General features: G+C 34.4%; 2 protein-coding genes and 1 pseudogene across 4 annotated transcripts; all 3 read right to left on the bottom strand.

The window, feature by feature from the left end:
• Positions 1-239: 239 nt before the first annotated feature.
• Positions 240-4,717, bottom strand: LOC120119924 (caffeoylshikimate esterase-like). Of its 3 annotated transcripts, none has more exons than XM_039139715.1 (9): positions 4,629-4,717; positions 4,371-4,552; positions 3,896-3,925; positions 3,376-3,502; positions 3,138-3,284; positions 1,659-1,789; positions 1,437-1,574; positions 1,180-1,278; positions 244-508 (listed from the first exon to the last, which is right to left on the bottom strand). In XM_039139715.1, exons 1-9 carry the CDS (start codon positions 4,699-4,701, stop codon positions 293-295), a joined length of 1,143 nt encoding a protein of 380 aa, XP_038995646.1. In that variant the 5' UTR covers positions 4,702-4,717; the 3' UTR covers positions 244-292. The 3 variants fall into 3 exon arrangements, with proteins under 3 accessions (XP_038995649.1, XP_038995646.1, XP_038995647.1); XM_039139716.1 differs by having other exon boundaries at positions 247-508; positions 4,656-4,717; XM_039139718.1 differs by lacking the exon at positions 3,896-3,925 and having other exon boundaries at positions 240-508.
• A 4,555-nt stretch (positions 4,718-9,272) lies between these two features.
• Positions 9,273-10,481, bottom strand: LOC120119975 (LOB domain-containing protein 41-like). Its single transcript, XM_039139752.1, has 2 exons — positions 10,222-10,481; positions 9,273-10,129 (listed from the first exon to the last, which is right to left on the bottom strand). The coding sequence occupies exons 1-2, from the start codon at positions 10,409-10,411 to the stop codon at positions 9,459-9,461; spliced, it is 861 nt and encodes a 286-aa protein (XP_038995683.1). The 5' UTR covers positions 10,412-10,481; the 3' UTR covers positions 9,273-9,458.
• A 5,263-nt stretch (positions 10,482-15,744) lies between these two features.
• LOC120120098 lies at positions 15,745-18,391 on the bottom strand (annotated as a pseudogene).
• Positions 18,392-24,286: the final 5,895 nt, after the last annotated feature.

Raw genomic sequence — 24,286 nt, 5'->3', positions numbered from 1 at the left:
TCACCTCTATCATTGAAGCTCTGTACTTTTCAACATAGAAAGATGCTACGATTCAAGCATGAATGGTGAAATAATAGTGTCGTTTAATTGCAATAAAATGTCGGATCACGGGTGGAGGAAAAATTATTAAAGAAAAAGTTGTACAATTCAACTTGAAATCCTAAATTTACACAGATCAATTTGAAATCCTGAATTTACACAATCAATAGAACCTTATTCCAGTTTAGTCCATTTATTGAACTGTTTTGTACAAATATATAAATATGTCTGAAATGAAACAGAGACATTGTGGTTAGCATGCAGTATGTTCCTCAAGCCATGAAACTATGTCACTGAAAACTCTAAGAATCATGTCATCTGGTTCACCTTCAAGAAGAGAATGGCCAGCATCCTTGTATATGATAATATTCTTGTCCGAGCTGCTTGCTTTCTCGTACAATGCTCGACTAACAGATGGATCCGTAACGATGTCGTTCTCTCCATGCAAGATTAATATTGGAAGTGAAACCTGAAATCATAATAAATTCAAACCTGGGATCAAAACCGGCTCTACAACATATTCCAAGTTAAATGATACCATTGTTGGAAGCAAAATAAGATCTCAAGACTCTTAATGAATTGGCAGAGTTTTTTGGGCTCCAGAATAAGAATATCCGAGAGCTAATATCGTCCTAAATTTAAAATGGGAAAGGAAAATGCATTTTTAAACATCGTTCCAGAATAAAATTTGTGTGGTGTAGGATCTAATAACACTGAAGAAAGAATTAAACCATCATATAACATGATTGAACTCCTGGAATACTGCTGGCGGTATCGTAACAGGATGGTTATTGAGGTACAGCCCCTGTCATGTATCCTAAGCAACATGCACGACTCATCTTCAGCTAAAAGGTTTTTGCAAGGATTTGATAATACTTTTAAGGAAAAATAAGTTTGGGGGATCTATGCGGACACTACGGTGAAGCATGGGTTCGTTCGTATCAAGCATTACACATTATATAGCTCTTGAAAAACATACACTCGGACGCAATGCCAAGCTGATACAAACATATTTCTCCAAGCACGAAGTAGACGAATCACGGGCCAAAAAAGAGATAAAAAGAATAGTTTGTTGAAAATTCACTTTGAAACGTAGATAACAAAATTTACTTGAGCGCGAAAGGGAAAAGGAAACTAGACCTTCTCCATATTTTGTTCTATCTCGGCAGTGATTCTCAACATCTCCAGAGCAGTCCGCAAGCGTGGTTTGTCCTTGTAAGCAATAACATTATAGGGTGTCTACATTGGAAGAAAAAAGAGAAGTAAATATCAATAGGGACAACTAACTGCATAAAAATATCACAATTATGCACTTAAGCATACTAGAGACACAGTTAATATATTCCGTAAACATTAATAGTACTTCAAATCATTCAAAATGATCCATAGGAACGAACCAGTTTTCTCTTCTTAATGTCTCTAAATGCCGCCTCTGCCAAATCCTTCTGTGGGACTAACTTCTGTTTTGGAAGAATATTAGCCATACCGATCAGAATTTGCTTCAGTATCCAGGGTGGAACCATGTCGTCAGCTATCTACACGAAGAAATCCTATCAATAGAAGTAATAAGAAAAAACATGTAAACAAAATCCTTAAAATGTTTATGCTCGGAACTATACTTTGCACATTGGAGCAACAAGACAGGCACCACTCCAGGCATTAGGTTGCTTTAGATGCATCTTCAGAGCTACGGCTCCACCCATGGACTGGCCAAAGAGGAAGCATGGAAGAGTCCGAAAATCAGGATTCTCTGAAATTGAATTAACCAAAAGTAAACATAAAAAGTAGAGCAATAATCAAGTACAAAAAAGTAAGAAAGTCTTCCGTCAAATAAAATTATGAGCGGAACATTCATCTTTGATGAATAATTTATATCAGAAAAATGAACTTGTAAAAGAAATAGAAAAGCTAAACCTTCTTAAGTAAGAGTAACACAACAAGAGAACTGAAAGAAAATGAATCATCCTAGTTCGATGTTACCGATGTTATGGCAAATATTGATGATAATAATAATAATAACAACGTTTGCAAAGATAAAATAGCAATCTTTCAATTCAACTTTTGACGGAAGGGCGAAAGTCCAATGATCTTCTACTTGATAGAGTAAAAAGGACGGCATGGTGCTTGAAATTAATCTCTCTACCAGCTTGCTCACAAACTCCGAATGGCCTCTTCTTTTGAGAAAAAGATTCAACTAGATTCTTGCTTGCACAATTAAAGTCAAATGGGAAGACGGAAAGGAAAAGATTGAAAAATAAGAAGGTGGAAGTGCAATTTCTTCTACTCAATACGAAAGAGTAGAGAAGTGAGACTACAAATATGTGAGTGTGATTTTCATCTGAATATAAATTTTGATCACGCAGCTTATACCGACTACATATAGGAAAATGTGAGAGAACATGAAAGTTTAAGAACATTTTAGGAATAACTTCACTTACAAATCCAATAACAAAGCACGAACGAAAAATCAAATATCTATCATCCTTTTTTAAGTTTTTATTGTTTTCTTGTTTGAGTTGAGAAGTTTGTTTTCCGTACTCAGCAAAGCATTACGGTGCTCTGCCATAATCTATGACTGCCATTTCAGTTTCTTCTGCATCTTCATTTTATATCATAATCAAACTCTAACCCATGGAGTGCTGAACTCACGAGTTTCAGGGGGGAAATAATGTGATTGTTTCTTCCAGGTCATTTTATTACTAGGGTGCTGGGAAATGACTGACGTATCTAACCAACTTTACACAACTGAAGAGGATGGAAGAGCAACATTTGTCAAATACAGAAGGTCGGTACACATCTTTTGGACATAACTTTTAATTGAGAAACCATGCATACAACATGATTTCATCTTTTTCCAAGTCCTAGGAGTAATAATTATGATTAGGTGACCCAAATATTAACGGCAATATAGAACCAAAATCATAAAGGATCGCATATTGCCAAGAACTCAAACAACTAAACTAAATCTCTTTATCAATTATCAAGTTACTTTACTTCATTGAACAAGGTTATCTAAGAAAAAATTTGTAGCAAACCAAGAAGTTCTACAAAAAGAGGCAAAAATAATATCATTAGGGCTTAGGGTGGAAAAACCACACCTTTAATTTTGGTGTATTGCTCCATCACATCATCCACTAGCCTGTCAAAGTTATCAATATAGCAATGAAGACCTTCAGACAGGCCGAATCCAGGGTAATCCATTGCAAAAACTCCATATCCACATGATGCCAATTTCCTGGCAATTCCTGCTAACGATGTCAAACAAATAATAAGGTTCCGTTACAACATAAGCAAAACTACAAAAAGTTCATTAGTTATTAGTTCTGAACTACATGCCTTCAGCAAAAAAAGTGCAAGTATCCCCATAACCATGACAAAAGAATACCATTGCCTTGGGATGGGAGGCCTCTGGAAGCCAACTTTTCGAGAAAATTTCCAATCCCCTAGAATTCACCTCATATGACTATACCACAAAATTTCAAAATATTAAGGGATTATGAATTGGACTATAGCCACTGCAATGAATTAAACATGAGGAAATAAAACATTTAGTCGGCGTGATAGACAACAACTTAGGTATGAGCTCCATCAACTGAGTCCAAGAAGGAAAAGAAAAGCATATGAATAATTAACATCCTGGATGTTTACAGCGGAGAAATCTTTTAGAAAGAAAAAAGCTTTCCAGTTGCTGAAGGTAATTCTTTCTTAAGGATAATCTGGTGGCCTTTCACTTGATATTAACACCACTAAGCTAAAATTTTAGGAAGATTGCTACACAAAAAATCATTCGAATTTGGAAGCTATTACCCATTGAAAATGAGATACTAAATCGAAAAGTATAGTCCAAAGCTTTTACCTCCTTCATCTTCAGTCTATTTGAAGGTGTCTGTCAAAACAAAGTAGTCCAAGCAACATTTACTTAACAACCACTCAAATATAAAAAAATATCTACCGAGCATGGATATGAAAATTGTGTTCTAACATTCACAATTTTTTTACTCATTTTAATAATTACCCAATTTTCTTCAATTCATTTTTTTTTTCACTCGAACTAATCAACTTAATGCTTTTACCTATAACTAAAAACCATCAAACAATAAAATGAAATAGTGGCCACAAACAATCCTACAAATAGCTTATTCATTTTCTATACTCGAATGTTGAGCAATTTCCAGTTCATTCTATACCAACTCAACCAAATCCTCTAGACAGCATAAAGAAAAAACTCAAATGAAAGGAAAAAAAACTCCAATGAATGACCTTGAACAAAAAAGAAGAGAACTTTATATATATATATATATATTAGGAGAATGAAGTTGAAAAGCATTGACCTTGAACAAAATATGATCAATTCCAAGTTGAATATGCTTAAAGGCTTCCCTGGCTCTCCTTCTAGCAAGTGCTTCATCCATATTAGCATCCAAAAGCTTTTGCAGCTCATCATCAACCCCTTGAAGCTTCAAGGGCTTAGCCATTACTATGCCTTTTTGTCTTCTCCACTTCAACAAAAACCCTGCCACCCACCAAAATTTTATCTCTTTTTAGATACCCATTTTTTGTTCTAATAGGAAGTGAAAAAAAAGTCTTACTTTTTTGGCTTTGGTTTCTAGAATTACCGTCAAAAGGATGGCTCCCGAATAAGTTTGAAGATTTCAAAGCCATATGGATTGTTCTTTTGGAAAAGTAAATAGGAATACAAAATTATATAGATTAAACACCGAAAAATGAGCAAAAGAAATGACGACGAAATATCAGCAAGCAAAACAACAAAAGTGAAGTGGACCCAGATTCTTTGCGGTTTAGTTAAGTTTCTTAGTTTACATTTCAAAATTTTGTTTTAAATAGAAAGGAGATTCAAATATTAATGAGCGGTTGGTAAGGGATAACCACTTGTATCCAAATTATTAATTAATTAATTCAGATTTGACATGATAAGGTGAGTATAATAATCTCAGTTTAGTTTATTTTATTCGTAATCGTTAAGATTCAAACTCTTAACTTTAATTAAGAGATTTAATGCACCATCCTACTAAACTAAGCGGTTATTAGTAGGGTTGTTCTCTTATTAACTATTATTATTATAATCATTTTTTGTTATCTTTCCCATTTCATGTTTTTATCATGATTAATTCAAATCAACTCATATCATACATCTAATTTTAATGGATGAATTCTTTTATAAAATTTTTCTATACACGTGATTTTAAACTCAAGACTTTATATAAACAATATCAAATTATTTATCGTTTGAATTAACCAATTAATGTTTTATCAGCATTATTAGTTTAGTAAACATTACTTATATCCTTGCAGTTCATTTCAAATGACGGCATTTTCACTCCGAATAACTAAACAACTTATGAAAACTATAATTAAAAGACATTTTTATTAACATGCAAGTAAAATGAAGTTCTGTAATCCAAGTTCCGATGCATTTAATACACATTCCAAAGTTATTATATTATATATTTTTCATTCATATTTCATTAAAATACTTGCCGCAACACAGTCCAACACAATTCAACATAGAATATTATTAATTTAATCATTTAAACAAATAATTAAATGTTAGAATATTAAAAAAAATGAAAATTCAAAACAATTCAGAAAGAAAAAAAAGTCAGAGAAAAATATGTAAAAAATGATGTGCATTGCAATAGCTGATAGCCATTAAGAACCCAGATTTCTTGGGCTAAGATTAGGTCTAAGTTTCAAAACGAGTAACGGCCATTGGACAGGGCCCAATATTAAATAGAAAACTCCCAAAACATTTAAACCCAAAAAATATGGGTAATAATTTGGATAATCACTTGGTTGTTAGAGTTTTTTTTTGTTTTTTTTAACATGAAACGTCGGGTTTTTTTAGTATTAAGGAAAGGACTAATTAAAACGATTTCGATAACAAACGAATTATTATTATTTTTTAATATTTAAATTCGTTCATGAATAGTATTAAAAATGTGAATGTTTAACGTGAAATGATTAAGTGTTATCTTTAAACATATATAATTGTATCCTTACTAAAAAATTAATTAAAAAAAAGGAAAACAAGTTCGAGGTGTGGCAAAACAGTACAGCAATAAAGAGCTTAAAAATAAAACTAAAAGTTTGTAAATAGAACATAAATGAGCAAGATAAATGGGGAAAGACAGAACCCCCAAAACGAAACCCCATCGCCGACCTTTTGCTTTAACTGCTACAGAACTAAATCGATGAAAATGAACAGCAAGGAAAGCACAACAGAACTGAAATAGAACCTTTACTCCCCATAGTGACCCTGACGGAGTCCATCAGCTTAAGGAGGATCAAGCTAGCGTCTATCCTCTGAGGAGCCACTTGGACCCTGTCCAGCGTCGAGTCTGAGGCCAAAAAATCACAACCCTTGTTCCCCGCCCTTGGAATGAACCGAAACTCACAACCCTTCACAAATCAACACATTGATCTCGGACCGATCTACCTCAAGCGACGCTAGTTTAAGTATCACCCTCAATTACAACATGCATGAAACCCCCATGTCTACAGCTAGCTGAATGATATGAACGGCAGCAAACGCAGAGGTAATGTTTCGAGTTTTGACATCTCCGCCTATAAGCTCCTATTGTTTGACCCTCTGAATTCCTTTGAATAATCCCTGACCGTGAAACATTTTATGATTGCATGAAATGGCATATAAATTCGCTTTCATCATTGTTTCTTTTGGAGGTCTCCATCGACCAATCACAATCGGTGGCAGAAGATTGAGACACAGGTAAGCCGTCATGAGTTCCGTCGTGTTTTATTTTCAATTAATATAATAATAATTTTAACTTCTACTATTTATAGATTCTATCGATTTTTAATTTTAATTTTTAAATAATTTAGTAAATTTTATTCATTCAATCCTTATTCTCATTTCCATTTCGTTTTTAAAAAAAAATCAAAGTGTTCCTCTCAAATAGGAACCTAACTTTGGTAGTTATCGAGCAAGTCGATAGTAAATTGAATAGTGCTCGATTCATGCTCATTAAAAAAATTCGTTGCTTGACTTGACTCGTTAATCTCGTTAAAATTTCACTAGACTCGTCCTCATTAAAAAAACTTGTTACTCAACTTGATTCGTTGCTCGTTAATCTTGTTGTTTGACTCATTGCTCGTTAATCTCACTAAAAGTTTTACCTTATTTTTTTAACTAAAGGTAAAATCAATAAATATATATAGAGCGTAATATAAACATAAATTAATAAATTTAACAAAAAATATCAAAAAGTTTATGAAGTAATTTCAAAGTTTAAACTTCAAGGTAACAATTCATAATTACACTAAACTAACATATTAAAACTAAAGTGAAAATTCACAAATATATCAAACTAATATAATAAAATCATTCTTCAAAAAAAAAAAAGTTCAACGATAGATAATCAATCTTAAAAATAAAGAAACCAACATATATTCACTCCATTCATTTTTGCTTTCAATCATCAAACTACTAAAAATATAAGGGTAAATTACACCGTTCCTCACTGAACTTTACTCTCTTTCCTATTTTCCTTACTTAACTTTCAATTTGCTCATTGAACTTTACAAATTGAATTATTTTACTCAATTTGCCTTTAACTATTTAACAGTGTTATGACGTGACACATGAATCAAAACGACATTGTTTTGAAAAACACAAATATACTCCAAAACGACGTCACTTCAGTGAATAAAATAGGAGAGAGAGAGAGAGAGTAAAGCTCAGTGACTCATGGTGTAATTTACCCTTTTTATTCTCTTCTTCATTTTCTCTCTGTCAACCACCATGTCATTTTCATTATGACCATCGTTGCCCATTGTAAATGGTGTCCATTCGGTCCCAAATTTCATTGGCTAGTTTGTCTCCACCCCTGAGTCCAAACCTAGTGGTTATTTCATCGAAAAATATATCAAACCCCGTGAATTTTGATTGAAACATTTCAGTTTTCTCACTTTTAATCTCAAATTCCTGGACTTTGGAGCAAGTTTCGAAAAAAGGGAGTTCAGATTTTGATTCAAGGTGTTGAGGAGAAGCAACCCATCTCATTTTAGGACCAAACAACCACCATCTACGGTGGTCGACGGTGGAATCCGACCACTTTTTTTTTAATTATTTTATATTAAATAATAATTAAAAAATGTCACATCATCAGCTGTTAGAGAGGAAACGATCAAGTGTGTAAAATGATTTGATTGTAAAGTTCGGTGAACAAATTGATCAAATTAAAAGTTGGGTGAGGAAAATAGGAGAAAGAGTATACTTCAGTGAGGAACAATGTAATTTACCCAAAATATAAAAACAGTTAGCGAGTTGCTTACGAACTTATCAAGTTGAGTTGGATTTTATTTGATTCAACTCGTTAAAGTCTCGAATCAAAATTGAATTCAAATTAAATTAACCCATACAGAATTTTATCCAATTTAAATAGTGAATTCGAATAACTTACAAGTTGTTTAACTTATTAAACACCCTTATATCAAAAGCATATCATTGTTGTCACCTCTCGAAAATGCTTCTATGCCTATATTAATTTTAATGATTTGTAAAAATAAATAAATAAAAATACACATGCAAAGATAGAAAAATGGAATACTTCCCCGTTCTACTAAAAAAGTGTGCATTATTGTTTTTTTTAAGTAAAATTTTTAAACTTTGAATATTATTATTTTAATCAATTAAATTTTATAAAATATATATCTAAGATTTATTTGATTTAAGATTTTTAGAATGTTTTTTTATATTTGTATCAATAATAAATTTTGAGCAGTCAAAATTTAAAAAGAAAATTGATAGAAAAACCAACAATAAATAAATTTATTAACGAAACAGAGAGAGTATAATATTATATTGCAAATTTGACTAAAGTTCATCCCAAATTTTTGATAAATTATATGTTCTCTTGGAACTGAAGCCCAAGTCCACGACTCATTTTTTTCTTCCAATAAATTAGAAGCCACAACTTGGTGATTGGAGTGATCAGGTTTGAACATTCCTCCATTTTCACAATAGAACCCCTTAACACAGTACATAAATACTTTTTAGAAAATATTTAATATTATACATTAAAAATTATTAATTAATTGAGCTAATGAGATATTAAAATTCATAGGTAAAATTAAGAATATGAATCATAATATTTGTGATTTGAAAAAATCACCGAATAGTTATAGTACTCAAACTGTATTAATTAATTAATTGAATATCAAATATATGTTGAGAAGAATAAAATTTATTGTGATTCCACCTATAAAATTTACCATTTCTATTCATGTAAACCGCATTGGGACTATGTGCTCCCTCTGTTTACATAAAGGGGAAAGAGAAGAAATTACAAAAACAAAAGCCCACAACTCTTGTATGTAAAAGGTAAATAAGCAAAAGCTGAAACAAGCCGCCAAAACTGGGAATAAAACATAAAAGCCACTTAAGCCGCCGGATAGTCAAGCCCCAGCTCCACCTTACGCCTTTGACTATCCTCCAACGCCTCCACTCTCCTCTTCTTTACGGGCACCACCACCTCACAACCGCGTGATACAACCGGCTTAAACCCCAACGTCAATTCCAGCCCTATCTCACTGCTTCCCTCCGGCACCACCGGAAACAGCCGCGAAGCCCCCACTGTTTCCTCTGATGAGATCATACTCTCTGTTTCTTTACTTTCCCCATCCATAACAGCCAACTCAGACTGGTGACTCAGCGACGACTCGTGACTCGTCGATCGGTTTCCCTCCAACCCTTCCTCCGCGTAACACCGCGGTTCGGGTTGTTCGCAGTTCTCCTCCTCTAAGACCGGGTTATCCACCTTGGGCTTCATAGTTCTTTTAACCCGGCAACGAGTCTTGACTCGTTGAACATTGTTGGAGGCCGCAGAGTTCTCGTCTTTTGAGACATGACGAATGTCGTATGCTTTTAGCGGCGGCCCCTGAACATTGGCGGCGGCTTCAGAAGCAATCGGCGTGATGGGAGCACCTTTTAACACAGCTTCCACGGCGGCTTGACAAAGCTGCCAGCTTCCGGACCATAATAACCCAACAGAACCATAAATCGGGTTCACGATCCGCCCACAAGCCTCGTATAATAATGACCTAAAAACAGCTTAACATCCAAAAACAAAAAGTCAGATCAACAATCGAAAACCAAATGAGTAAATAAACCACCATGAAACGCATAATGAAAATAGAAGATACCAGGACGAAGGTGTTCGGGGCCGGCGTTGATGAGGTTCATGAGACCGGCACGGCCATAAAACTTGGCGAGAAAAACGGTAGCGTTAGCCTGGGATTCAGGGCTTTTGATCCATTGTAAACATGGCCTAATGCTACAATTTTCACTGCATCCCTTACGAAGAATCCGGCATCCATTACAACTCATACGCATTTTGAAAAGAATGAGAGAAAGCTGTTTGAATGGCAAGGTCAAGATTGGAGAAAGCAAAGTAGGGGATTGAAGAAAAGGGGTGTAGGTAGAGTATTTAAGGGGAGTAGAAACAATATTATTATTATTATTTATGAAAAAAGCCGCTGGGTTTTCAGGTATTAGGGCCAGGGTGAGGGGGATGCCTTTGTCAATTTCCATTCCAAAATGCTGGTTTCCACATTCAGGGATGTTGGCTTTAAAAATAATTATTATCTTAATCCAACTTTAAAATATCATGTTTTGATATTTTCCTACCCTCACATCTGGCTCGTGTAATTCACTTCCAATTAAGGAATCCAATTTCGCATCCCCATTGGAGGCGTACTTCAGGTACTGTCCCTTCTGCGTATGACAACCTACAAATTTACGAAACGTAAATCCTCTCGTGGAAATCGGTGCACAACATTTTTTCACTAAACTAGCCCTGATCGCTTCAATTAATTACCTCTTTCTAATGGAGGTGCGCCAAAAGATGAGGACATGATGGACAATTGCTTATACGGCCAGGTGGTGAAAAAGGTGAGAGATGCCATGCAAATGGGTCCAAATATTTAGAAAGGAAGAGCGCAGCGCGTGGCAGATACGTAGAGGTATCAGAGTGCGGTCGAATCGCCACATAGGAGTGTGAAGTGGGGGCCACCGGGAAGTTCCTTTGTGTGTGTGTTTTTAAATCAAAATAACACCAGAGCAGAAAAAGGCTCCTGGTTTTCGGGAAGTTCATGTTGGTTCAAAAACCACTTTTAAAGAGGGGAATGCAAAACCGGTAACCGGTTTCCGGATTTGAAATATGGGACCGTGGGCGCACTACAAGATTCATCAGCCAACGGTTTTGCAGGCCTTTTTTTTTATGTGTGTGTATTTTTATTTTCTAAAATTTGCATTAATCTCGTGCTTATCATCTTTTACACTGCATTAAATAAAGAAATACTTTTTAAAAAAGTAACCAATTTATATTTAAAATTATTATTTTTTCCACGAAACTAACGATTTCAACATTAAAAAATTATTGTTATTTTTTGAAGTTTTAAGTTCGAGCAATAAGAATATTAAAAGTGTGGGCAGGGTCGGGGCTAGGACGTTGGAGACCATGTACAAATTCTTAAAAATAGTGTTGTTGTTAGAAAATTGAGATTAACGGAACTAATTAATCAAAGGAAGGTAAGGAATTTATAACTATGGTGGGAATAAGAATTAACGAGGGAAATAATTAAAATTTGATAAAGTGAATTGAAGAAGATGAGCTCTTTTCTCGTAAAGTGGAGTTAGACCCAAAAAAATGAGATAAGCTTTAAAGCTGTAACACATTACTAATTATTGATATTTCTCATATGACTTCAACGAGATTCGATCGCAGGTTCTGTGGTTTTGAGCCCAAAAATTTTACCACCGATCCATAATACTTTGTTTATTTTTTTAGTGTAACAATAGTAATAAATCTAATTTTTTGGAGCCCTTGCTATTACGGGGCACTGTTCCGTATGTGCTCGCCCCGCCCCTGAGTGTAGGTGTTCAATTTTAAATGGTTGAGGGTTATCTTTGAATAAATATTACTTTATACTTACCCGTATTAATAAAAATATTGTTTTTATAATATTTTTATTTATTATAAAAGATGTTCATACATATTTTTTCTATATATTTGGATGCATCATTATTTTCATATATTTTTATTTGTTTTATCACATTATGAATGTTATAAGATCTAACAATGATTCACATGATCTTATTTCTCCTCTGTAAGGTTTTTTTTTATCAAGTGAATATAAACATTCAGGAATCAAATAACTTACTCTCCTTAAAAACAAACTTAAATGATTTCTTATGTTTTGAATTTGTTATAGTTTTAGTATTTAATAAATTAATTCTCTTAAATTTGCCTCATTCATTATACATAAAAAAATTTACTAAACCTAGTTTTATCCAATACTGTATGCTCTATTACATAGTTTTGTTTAGATGAAAATGAATGGTAATGTTTTTTTAAACAATACATAAATAATCATGCTTACAATGAAAACACGATTACACTTAATCTTTCTCCTTTTCATAATCATGCTCAAATTACATTTTAAATCAAAATTCATGTATAAATTTAATTTTTATCCCACTAATATGAGATTACCATCATTGCTCAGATTCATTAAGGGTACTTTAAATAATTTTTTTTTTGTACAAAAGGTACATTTTCATTGGATAATACATCATTCACCCAATAAATAAATATTAATATAAATGTTTTTTAATATATTAACTTAAGTTTTGTCAATTTTTCAGAAACAAAGTAGATTTCGTGATAAATAAATTATTGTTATTTTTTTATGATTCAAGTTCGAGTACCATAGTTATCAAGGATGTGAACGTTCAATGTCAAAAGATTGAGAGTTATTTTTAAACAGATACTACCTTATACTAACCTATATTAATAAAAAAAATGTGTCAATTTATATAAATTGAATTAATATCATCGAATTTATTGACACGAAATTTAATTAAAATTAGGTAAAATTTCGATAACTTATTTTAGAATTCCGAATTCTCTATCTACTTTTGAATTTTTAAGTCATTTCTTTACCATCAAAAGATAAAGACGTGTTAGGTCTTCTTGCTCGATCATTACGTGAAAAATAATGTCAAAATTTTGGTCTGGTTCATTGAGACATCAAGTCAAACATGGCGTAAGGAATGGTATGAGGATATTACTCAAATATTTTCTTCCTCTTAAATTAAAAATTATAAATATATTTAATTTCACATTCTTGTGTACTAACGATATCGATCAAATTAAATTTATCTGATAAAATAATATTAATTTAACATTAATTTTTTTTATAGAAATTTAACATTAATATTTATTAGTAATGTATGGTTTTAGCAAACATGGGTTGGGCGGCAAAAAGATTATAATGACATCTAAATCAAAATAAATTGAGCAACGAAAATGAATCATTTATTAATCAGTAATATTCCTTTATTGGTTTTGATAATGACTCTTAACCCCAATGTTCTCAATAATCAATTCCGAGCCATTTGCATATAATATATTTAATTAGTCATAAAATCCAACTTGTGGAACAGTTATTTAATTAATCATAATCTTGTACTAATGACCCAATTAATTAAAGCTTGGGTTTGCTTAAGTTCACCCCCCAAGGAATATTATTCTAATTGAGCTGATCAAGGTACTTAATTGGTTAGTCAGTTTTGAGAATCTGATGAGCTCTTCCAATTGGGTTCCCTTAGTTAAATATTTTCATATTTCTCCACCTTCTTTATTTCTTAATAAATACTACTATTACAAAAGAATCATTTCTTTATTTCTTAATCAATGGAGACTTGATATTCTCAATCGATATTACAAAGGTTTTAATTATTTTTGTTATATATTATGTAATTTCCATCCATTTGTTCATTTAAATGTTCGTAATATATTACATATTTACTCATATTTGTCAGGTAACATATTACATAAATACCACAGTAATATGCTCTGATTAGATTTGTTGTTTTAAGTAATGATATATACAAATTTTCAATCTAATTATACTTTATGTTAATTTAAATGTAATTACAATTATTTAAACATATATAGTGTATAATTGTTTGGTTTTTTTGTAGAGAAGTAGGATAATTCCAAGGAAAGCGAGTTTCGGAGAGAGTCCAAAAGCACACGCAGAAAGTGGTGGAAGCGCGTGGAAGACAATTTCTGGCGCAACAGTGGGTCTAATCGCCACGTGGACATCATGCAGCTCCATGTTTTTAGGAGAGTTCCCACTACTATTTACCAGTGGATTTGGTGAAAACCGATGGCGGTGGCTCAGCTGGTTTTGGCTTCTAAAAATGTTTTGGAGTTAGGACTTGGAACTGCTTATTCAATTATTTAATCACTTAATGTTTAACTATTCCACGTCAGATTATTTATTTTCACAAACTCCTACCTTTCTCTATTTAAATTATTCAATTTGACCTCATTTTGTATTAGTTATCAAAGAAATAATTATATTCTTTTACAATTTGTTTTACTAAATATATTTGTTCTTAAGACTCCCGTACTTTTATTAAGAAAAATTAATAAATTATTATATTTTATTTTACATTTAATATGATGCTGAAATTAAGAAAAAATAAATATCTTCTTTGTCAATAATAAATATTATGACATTGATATTGAATGAAACATTTTCTCTCTAGAATCTATCCTCTATTCTCTTCTTCGAACATTTTTTATCTTTACTTATTTATTTAAATAAACATTTTTATCTATACTTATTAGGATTATAAATAAAAAGAATTATCTATACTTATTTATTTAATTTACTAAATGAATAATGTACAATTTTTTCATGAATGTTTTGTCGAACACTATTCATTTTATAATCCTAATAAATATTTTTGTTTTACTGCTCACTTTATATAATGGCTGCAAACTATGTTCATTTTTATTTTTGAATTATTAAATTGAAATTTTATATTTTGATACAAGGGTATAAAACGCCGGTGGTCTCTTATTTTCAGTCTATTCGATTTTGGACACTGATTTTGAAAACGTTTGATATTGGTCACTTTTATTTTTGATCTGTCTTATTTTTATCATTGAGTCAATAACTTTTGTTACTTTACTTACATGACACGTTACTAAAAATGATTAAATTTTAACTTGACTTTTAAATTTTAGACATAATATTGTTTTAGATAAAAAATACTAATTTAACCCTTAAACTTTATATAAAATATCAAATTGACTTCTAAATCTAACCAAAGTTCACTGTTGTTGACTGTCACTCATCACCATCATCAACCACCGTCGATTGTTGTTACACACCCATTTTAACCTCCGAATGTAAATCCAATGTTCGTTTTCTTAGTGCTCATGGCGTGCCCATCGGTTATGTCGAAGATGCCGAAGATCCATACAGAGATCAAATGGAGGAGGGCATTAATATTCCTAATAATGCTGGAGCTGAAAGCTAGAGGAATTGGAAACGATCATACTCTTGCTTACCAGGTTGGTTTTAAACCCAAGTTTTTGCTTTCACTTGAAAATAATTTACCCTCAACTTTATATTGCTTTCGTTCCAGATCGAATTGGTCCATTGCAATGGCTGAAAGCTTACACTGATGAAGCTCTTGTTGAGTTGGCTGGCATATTAATTCCTGCACTTAATATGCATTCTTAACAAAAACTTTTTCAAAGAATATTTTTGTCCCGCAGGCAACAAAGATTCTTGCATTATAAGCACTTGTACTAGAGAAAATACTTGAATTTGCAGGTTAAATGTCAACTCTCTATTCTATTCTCATGGGTCTGCATGTGCAAATAATAACAAGCTTCAGCAATATAGTCTGTTCATATAGGAATTCATGGTATCGACTCGGGCTATTGCTCAGTGCATTTAAGCATTTCAATCATGTGATTAGGTGCCTTTGAGGAATCCAAGTACCGAATAAGCATGCTGGTATTTATTCCATGAAATTTCAAGGTGAGAAACGAAGCACAATTTATTGGTTTCATACTAAAGATTGAAGCACAACAATCATAACTCCCCTGACGTATTCACTATATGCTTGATGGACAAGTTTTTTATGATACAAACTCCTAAGCAGAGAAAATAAACACAGTACCAGGCAAGATCAAGGCCATTTAGTGAACTCAAAAACCTATTTCTATACCTGTGGGGATTTGCCAGATAAAGAGAATAACATTAACCGTATTCAAGGCAATGTGCAGGCTCCTTGCAGTCTCGTTCCCTTTCTGCATTGCGGGTACGAGCTCTGCAGGGCGGCCCGTAACACCGTAATAGCTGCAAAACAAACAGAAAAGCACAGAAAGGTGGAGTCACTTCCTACACACTTCAAATATTGAGGTCACCTACATCAATTTTGATTGAGTTATGATAAAATCAAATTTTAATGATGTCTACTAGCATTGTCGTTACTTTCAAAAACTTGCTGGACAACATAATGTTTTAAGAACTGGCCCGATAACATAATGTTTCAAGAACTGGCTTGACGACATAATATAAATAGAGAGTTGATCTATAAAATACAACTCAATTGATCATGAGATTAGATTTTATCATATCTCAACCAACATGTTAACGTCCAACTCAGACAACTACCAATTTTTTAACGGAAAATGATGAGTTTTGAATATATGAATAGTGGGATGATCATTTTGTAACTTTTGATAGTCGAAAGACTCAATAAAGTAACACTTATAGTTGAGAAGTCATTTTGTAACTTTTGATAGTGGTAGAACTAAAAAATAACTCCTTATAATCAATGGACCATTTGTGTACTTTACCCTAATTAATATTATACTATTAAACCCATTAAAATACTTCACTAGAAATAGGGAGTTTTATTCTCTAGAGTTCATGTTTGAACAATTATGTTAGCAAGATGTGTGTACATTATCAATGAATAATAAAATTTTTGAACAAATAATATCTTATAATCAATGACGGACCCAAAAATATTTTTCAGAGTAGACACATTTATATTAATAATATATTTTGTGTGTGTGTGGAGTAAACACAAATAAATTAAAAAGCTGATACTTTCAGTAAAATAGACAACTAACATAAATAAATTCGGATTTTATGAAAAGTACATATATCTGAGTATGCTTGTAATCACCCATACTATTAAACTAGTAAGTGATATTATGTTATAAGCTCGATTTCATAAAATTGTGGCCAGCAATATGACAGTCCACGTAAGCAAAAGAGCCGTCGTTTCATGACCGGCGAAGAAGAAAGTCTTGCATTCATCCATTATCAACTGCATGTTTAGTTTGAACTTGTCTCCTCTCTTCTTCTCCATCTCATTAAGCAAAACACCCAACAAATCATTCCCATGTGAACTGCTCCGACCAATTTCAACACAATCTTTCCGGTTTTGTATTAGTAATCTATCCACCTCCATCTTCAGGGATTTCATTTCTCTGTTGTATTTTGTTGGAAAAAACCTGGAATTACTTGGAAAGAATTGGAGGAAAAAAGGAAAAATTACACACCGGCTTCCTGGAAAGCACAAGTGCCTGCTTGCTTGAGCGCAAAGGTGTTGCATAGATGTTAAAAGATGGAATATTTGTTTCCCTTTCTCGTAACTGCTATCGAATTCAGTTCTTGCGATTATATAAGCTGAGAGACGAGACATGTATTCTCCAATTTCAAACTCGCTTTGGCCTGAATAAACTGCATTCTGCAGTGATTGGATCATCTGCTTAGTGCATTCCACCATGTGTCCGGAATAACTCTGTTGAAATCATCAAAGTACATTAGAGAAAAAAAAAACTGGAAAAACTTGGATTGGATAAGAATAGAGTACCTTAAGCTTATCCCCCATGAACGCCGGAGCAGCGATATGGTGCTGGTGGTACCAGTTCCGGTCATTAGCCATTAACAAAACTCTCCCAGTAAAATGCTCTGAGCCTTGCTGTTGTAGCCATGATTTGCCTGTTACCAGGTGGTGTTTGGTCATCGGTTCTTTGATCAATTCAGTCTCTGTCACACACATCCTCGGCTCGATCCCGTGTCAGTATATAAATCTTTTTCCTGTCCGAAAATTCCCAGAAGAATAACCATATGACTGAAACTGAGCATAGTGTGATTAGTTAAGGATATACATGTACATATGCATACCACATGATTTGGACCATTTGACATAATGAGGCAAAAGCCGGCCAACGATGTCGTGGTGGATGGTTTCCATGTCTTTCGAGGTCGATTCCGATGTTAGTTTGAACATTTTGAGTATATTATGGGTTACTCCGATGGGTTTCGGGCCATGCACTCCTTGTTTCTCCATAGTTTTCCTTATTCGTCTGGGAATCAGCAGGTAACATGAGATGGTGTCCAACACAAGTTTAAACAAGGAAATCATAAATAGAACCGAAAGGGTAGTGAAACACACTACCATAGCAGCCATGGTGGTAATCTCAATTATTCTTGGTTGGTTCACTAATGTTGCTAGGAAACAAGGTAATTTATAGTAGAACTAGGCCGTGGTATTTTCTTCTATTACGACCAATGAGCAAGGACATTGTTTATGCACTAAGTAGGGATAAAATGGTAAATCACACAAATATGGTTTTAAATATGCAATTCAAATTGCTTAAATTGATGAGAAAATAACCTCAGTGACCAAAAATCCCATATAATATACGATTTTAACCAACTTTTTCCGGATTTGCCAAAATGACCAACAAAATCGCAATGCGATCGCTAATTCGCAACGCGATCTCCATTATCGCAAATCAGTTTCCAGATTCGCAACGCGATTATGACTATCGCAATGCGATTTTCCAATTTCGCGTTGCGATTTTCCCAATTCGCAATGTGAATAAGTAAATCGCAATGCGAATTTGGAAAATCGCAATGCAAATTTGGAAAATCGCAACGCAATACTGACTATCGCAACGCGATAATATAAAATCATAACGCGATACTGACTTTCGTAACGCGATACTTACTTTCGCAACGCGATACTGACTTTCGTAACGAGATAATACATAATCGCAATGCGATTTTCAAAGCGCCATTAGTATTACAAAGCGTATTTTATTTTCAAATTCCAAACACGAATATTAATATATTGGAACACTGAACCGTCCACAGTATATCCCGTAATCACAACTCATAACCTAAAACCGAAAATCACAACTCAGTCCCATCTCCATCTCTCACTCTCTCACCCATCTCCGACGAAATCCGTCCCCATCTCTGGCGAAATCCGTCTATCTCAATCTCTCAGAGCCACCTTCACAATCAGAAATGGAAAATCAACCAAATCAACCACCGAGGGTTAGTTTTTTTAATTATTTTCTTTTTGAATTTTTTGCATTATTATTAGGTTTTTCATATTGAAATTGATGATAAGTTTACTGGTAATTTCAATAATAGATTAACCATTTCACTTAGATTGCTTATTAAATCAACCGAGAATCGCAACGCGAAATGAAAATCGCAACGACAAAATCGCAACGCTATTTTATTCTCTCGTTGCGATAGTCAAATTCGCGTTGCGATTGTCATTTTCGTGTTGCGATTTTCATTTTCAGAAACTATTCTTCTTCTGCAAATTGAAACTTGAATGAATTACATTACTTCAACCAAAAAACAAAGACAAATAAGAAATTCACAGTGTTGCAAATTTAAGTTTGAAGAATAAACTACTACTCTTTATGTTTATTATTGTTTTTGGTATATCTTCACAGTGTAGTTTTTGGTATATCTAACTTAGTATGTTTATTGTTTTTGTAGAACTTTTATTCGGCTCAATTGACCTTAAGAAACAAAGTCAGCCTGGCCAAAACAATTGCGTCGAAACTTTCACATGCACAAAGAAAAATATTTGAGGATACTTGCTTCGGGCCATGGCTGAAAGTACAACATCCCGGTGGAGATGCGATGTTGACACACCTGTTTCTTCAAACCATGACTAGCGATCTACCAGATATTATACAACGTCGTGATGAAGAGATATGATTTGATTTTCCACCGGCGTATACGTGTTTTGGGCGGGAGGAGTTTTGCTTAATCACCGGTCTACGCTTCGGACACGATGATGTAGGTCGATACACTAGACACATTACCCGCCCATCATGGTTATCCCGGGTTTTTCCTGAGCTAGAGAGGCTGAATCTACACGTAGAAGACCTGACGAGATTATTGAATAAGAAAGATGGTTTTACTCGGATGGATGACGTCGATGTTGTCCGAGTATGCCTTCTAATACTTTTGCATGCCAGCTTTTTAGGCAGAGAGGCCAGACAACCTATTCCGAATGATCTAATCAAATTGGTAGAAGACCTAAATGCGTGGAACCTGTTTCCGTGGGGCTCGTATTTATGGAAAGCTACATGGAATAAGTTATCGTCTGCCTTGGATGATCGAAAAAGTTTGCATGGAGATGGTTCCAAATACACTTTGACAGGCTTTATTTGGGCCTTTAAGGTAAGAATTTTTATATAATGTTTCCAAAATTATAAGTAATTATTTAACAATTACTAATGTTTGTTATTATATTGTTTGTAGATTTGGATATTTGAGGCCTTTCCCGCCATGAAGACATATGCAATAAAAACTTCAAATGATATTCCCAGGGCTATTTCCTGGAAGAGGAAACGGACCTTGCAATGGGAAGATTTAATACGGTATACGACAATAAATAATGTAAGTTAACATAAATACTACCATATGTTTATAAACAAGTTATTACTAGTACACGTTTAACTTTGTTTGAGCTTTTATATTGTTAGGAGGTCAACACTCCATTACAGAGGCTGACACCCACGGAAGCTGAGCTTGCCACTGATTGGTGGCAAGCTAGTAAGCGTTTTTTTGATGGCACGGATGATGAGCAGCCTCCACTTCGGGAGCCATCACCTCACCCAGAGCTATCACCTCACCCAGAGCCATCACCTGATCGACCCGACTATACACCTCCACAACGACAACCATCACCTATTCTGTCACATCATCGAGCCTCTTCTCCACCATCACCGCAAGATAGGCGACCGACAAAGTTGCCACGACGTTTATCTCCCTGTTCTCCACCTCCACGAGATGAGTTAGGGGAGTTACGTGTTGAGGTCAATGCCTTGCGTGAGGAGGTCGGTACTTTACGCAAAGACGATGGTGCATGGCTTGTTGAGGTGTCTACTTTACGCGGTGAGGTAGCCGCTCTACGTGAGATGATAGCATCGTTGCAGAATGAGGTTCATACTCTACGCAACGAGGTAAGTTTAAGATTTTTCATATTTAACTTGATGATAAATTTACTCGTAATTTCACTTAGATTAACCATTTCACTTAGATTGCTTAATAAATTCATTCGGTTGCTGTTAGTATTTGTTTTTGGTTTTGTTTTTGTCTTTTGGTTGAAGTAATGCGATCCATTCAAGTTTCAATTTGCAGAAGAAGAATAGTTTACTTTTGCAACACGAAAATGACTATCGCAACGCGGAAATGGCTATCGTAATGCGAAATAAAAATCGCAACGCGAAACACAAATCGCATTGCGATTTGTGTTTCGCGTTGCGATTTTGTCGTTGCGATTTTTATTTCGCATTGTGATTTTTTCGTTGCGATTTTCATTTCGCATTGCGATAGCCATTTTCGCGTTGCGAAAGTAAGTTTCGTGTTGCGAAAGTAAACTATTATTCTTCTGGAATGTTTATATATGTTGTCCTTTTAAATGTTTATATAAGTGCTTACTTCTGGAATGTTATCTGATGCATTTTGTGAACTATGATAGAATAATGACTTGGGTGAATACAATGCAAGTTTGAAACATATTTGTCTTTGTTTAATATCATGTAAGTTTATTTACTGATTTATGTATTAATTTTTTTAGCGGCCTGATAAGGTGGATGCTTTACGTCGGGTTTTCCTTGTACGACGAAGTTCACGCATCAGACGGCGTGCACGTGCTATTACGTCTCCATTCACCCCAATGCTACGAAGACTCCACAAGAAGAAGCCCGACTCACCTGTCATCCCTCAAGAGTCCCCTCCAATCGTTCAAGAGGCCCCTATCATCCCTCAAGAGTCCCCCCCACCGTTCAAGAGGCCACTGTCATCGTTGAAGAGGTCACTCCCACCATTACAGAGCCCGATTCACATGGGGTAATATATCGAATTATTGAGAAACCCACCGTTGCCGGACATGATGGATGAGTGTTGGCTCTCGTATGAGTTACCGGCTAGTACCCTTTCGGTATCTGAAGTGGAGATGAGGCAACTACCGGAAACAATTCTGGATAATACCCTTTGGGCTTAAACCGCAGTTGATTTTTATCTACATGAGCGGAGCCAAGGGTGTTACACTGACATAAGCAAACTCAACGATGAGATGTATTTGTTGCTTAATCGGTCTTGGTGGGGTGTGTTATTAGGGGTTGAAGACAGTGGCTATTTCGATGGGGAGGTAAGTCTTATATTTGTCTTATATATGATTTTTATTAATTTTTTTAAAAATTAATGTAATTCACTAATATATGTATTTTTTTGTAAAACAGAATATCGATGCGTGGGTGTCACGTCTTCTAATAATAAGGAAGCTTAGGAAAAATAAAAAAATCGCGATATACAATAATGCCGGCGACTTTTCACGCAGTTCACTTGAAGAATCAACGAGATGAATCATTTTCGTTGGGCAATGGACAAGCTAAACTTTATCCTGCATGGTGTGAGGTCGATAAGGTTAGTGTTTATTTTTTAAATTTTTTAAAGGTGTTCATAAATAAGTGCGCAAATAAATGAATTATTACTTATGATTGCAGGTGTTTATCCCTGTTTTGGAACGTCGTCATTGGCTTCTCGTCCAACTTCAGCTCCCATCCATGAAGATAATAGTATATGACAACATGATAAATTACATATCACTGTCTGATTTGAGAGATATTCTCAAGGGATAGAGCTCTCATTTGGCTAAATTCTTGGATGGGATTAATTATTGGACTCATTCTGGACACAAGAAGCCAAAGAAGTTCAATGTCACAGTTGTCAGAGACGAGACCGCGCCACAACAATCGCCGGGAGCCAGAGGGGATTGTGGTCCTCTCGTATGCTTGTGTTTGGCGCGTTTGACGACGGGAAGCACAGAGTTTCTACCTCTCACCGATAGAGATAGAGCTGCAGTAGGCTTGTGGTTTCGGCATTATATGGCTAGAGCGATATTTTCGAGACGCTGCCTACCTGCATCCGCGTTATGAAAGTATCCATTGTTAATTGGTAAGTCAAATGCAAGTTTTGTTAACATATATACTCCTTTTGGTTTGAAAATGTTTGGTTAACTACCTAGAATTCAATAATTTGATGTTTGTAGGTTTTAGATGTGTAGGAAGTCTTGTTTGAGCAAATGTTTGGTTTCTGCATGTTAATCCTTAAGTGAGCTGCGTGAAATGGATGTACGAGTGCAAAAGTTGATTCATTGATTCAATAATTGATGAGGAAATAAGAATTATTATTATTTTTTGATTGTTTAATTGATTTGTAAAAAATGATTTGTAAATGTTGATTTGTTTAATTGATGTGTACATAATTCTTATTTGTGATTGTTTAATTGATTGAAATGTAATAGTTGATTTGTTGATTTTCAATCTGCATTATGTTGAAGGCAAAACAAACTATCGCAACACGAAACTGACAATCGCAACGAGAGAATCGCAACGCGAAAATGGCTATCGCAACGAGAAAATCGCAATGCGATTTTCATTTCGCATTGCGATTTTCTCGTTGCGATAGCCATTTTCGCGTTGCGATAGCCATTTTCGCGTTGCGATAGCCATTTTCGCGTTGCGATAGCCATTTTCGCGTTGCGATTTCCCCGTTGCGATAGTCAAATGAATGTCTAATAAGTGATAACAACTGAACAGATCATAGCAATGTTCAAACTCAAGTTACTAATACATGTCTAACTGAAAATGTTAAAAGTGCACACATAAAATACACATAATACAACGTTTGCATTTAAAAAGCACCTAAGTTAACAGTCCCAAAAGGTGAAGTCGGTTGTGATTGGGATTTTGAAGATGATTGTGAATTTCAGAATCTCGTTGCGAAAGTCAGAATCGCGTTGCGAAAGTCAGAATCGCATTGCGAAAGTCAGTATCGCGTTGCGATTTTGTATTATCGCGTTGCGATAGTCAGTATCGCATTGCGATTTTCCAAATTCGCATTGCGATTTACTTATTCGCATTGCGAATTGGGAAAATCGCAACGCGGAATTGTAAAATCGCATTGCGATAGTCATAATCGCGTTGCGAATCTGGAAACTGATTTGCGATAATGGAGATCGCGTTGCGAATTAACGATCGCATTGCGATTTTGT

The sequence above is a fragment of the Hibiscus syriacus genome, unplaced genomic scaffold, assembly GCF_006381635.1.
Source record: "Hibiscus syriacus cultivar Baekdansim isolate YM2019G1 unplaced genomic scaffold, ASM638163v2 tig00110332_pilon, whole genome shotgun sequence".
Lineage (NCBI taxonomy): Eukaryota > Viridiplantae > Streptophyta > Magnoliopsida > Malvales > Malvaceae > Hibiscus > Hibiscus syriacus.
Note: the sequence above shows the minus strand (reverse complement) of the source record. Positions and strands in the feature narration are given on the sequence as shown.

Excerpts from the sequence above, each read along its gene's own strand:
- LOC120119924 (XM_039139715.1), bottom strand. The coding sequence starts at position 4,701 with ATGGCTTTGAAATCTTCAAACTTATTCGGGAGCCATCCTTTTGACGGT. Across the intron at positions 4,553-4,628 it reads TAGAAACCAAAGCCAAAAAA|GGTTTTTGTTGAAGTGGAGA; the intron begins GTAAGACTTTTT and ends GGTGGGTGGCAG. Across the intron at positions 3,926-4,370 it reads TTGATCATATTTTGTTCAAG|ACACCTTCAAATAGACTGAA; the intron begins GTCAATGCTTTT and ends TTGTTTTGACAG.
- LOC120119975 (XM_039139752.1), bottom strand. The coding sequence starts at position 10,411 with ATGCGTATGAGTTGTAATGGATGCCGGATTCTTCGTAAGGGATGCAGT. Across the intron at positions 10,130-10,221 it reads CCCCGAACACCTTCGTCCTG|CTGTTTTTAGGTCATTATTA; the intron begins GTATCTTCTATT and ends TTGGATGTTAAG.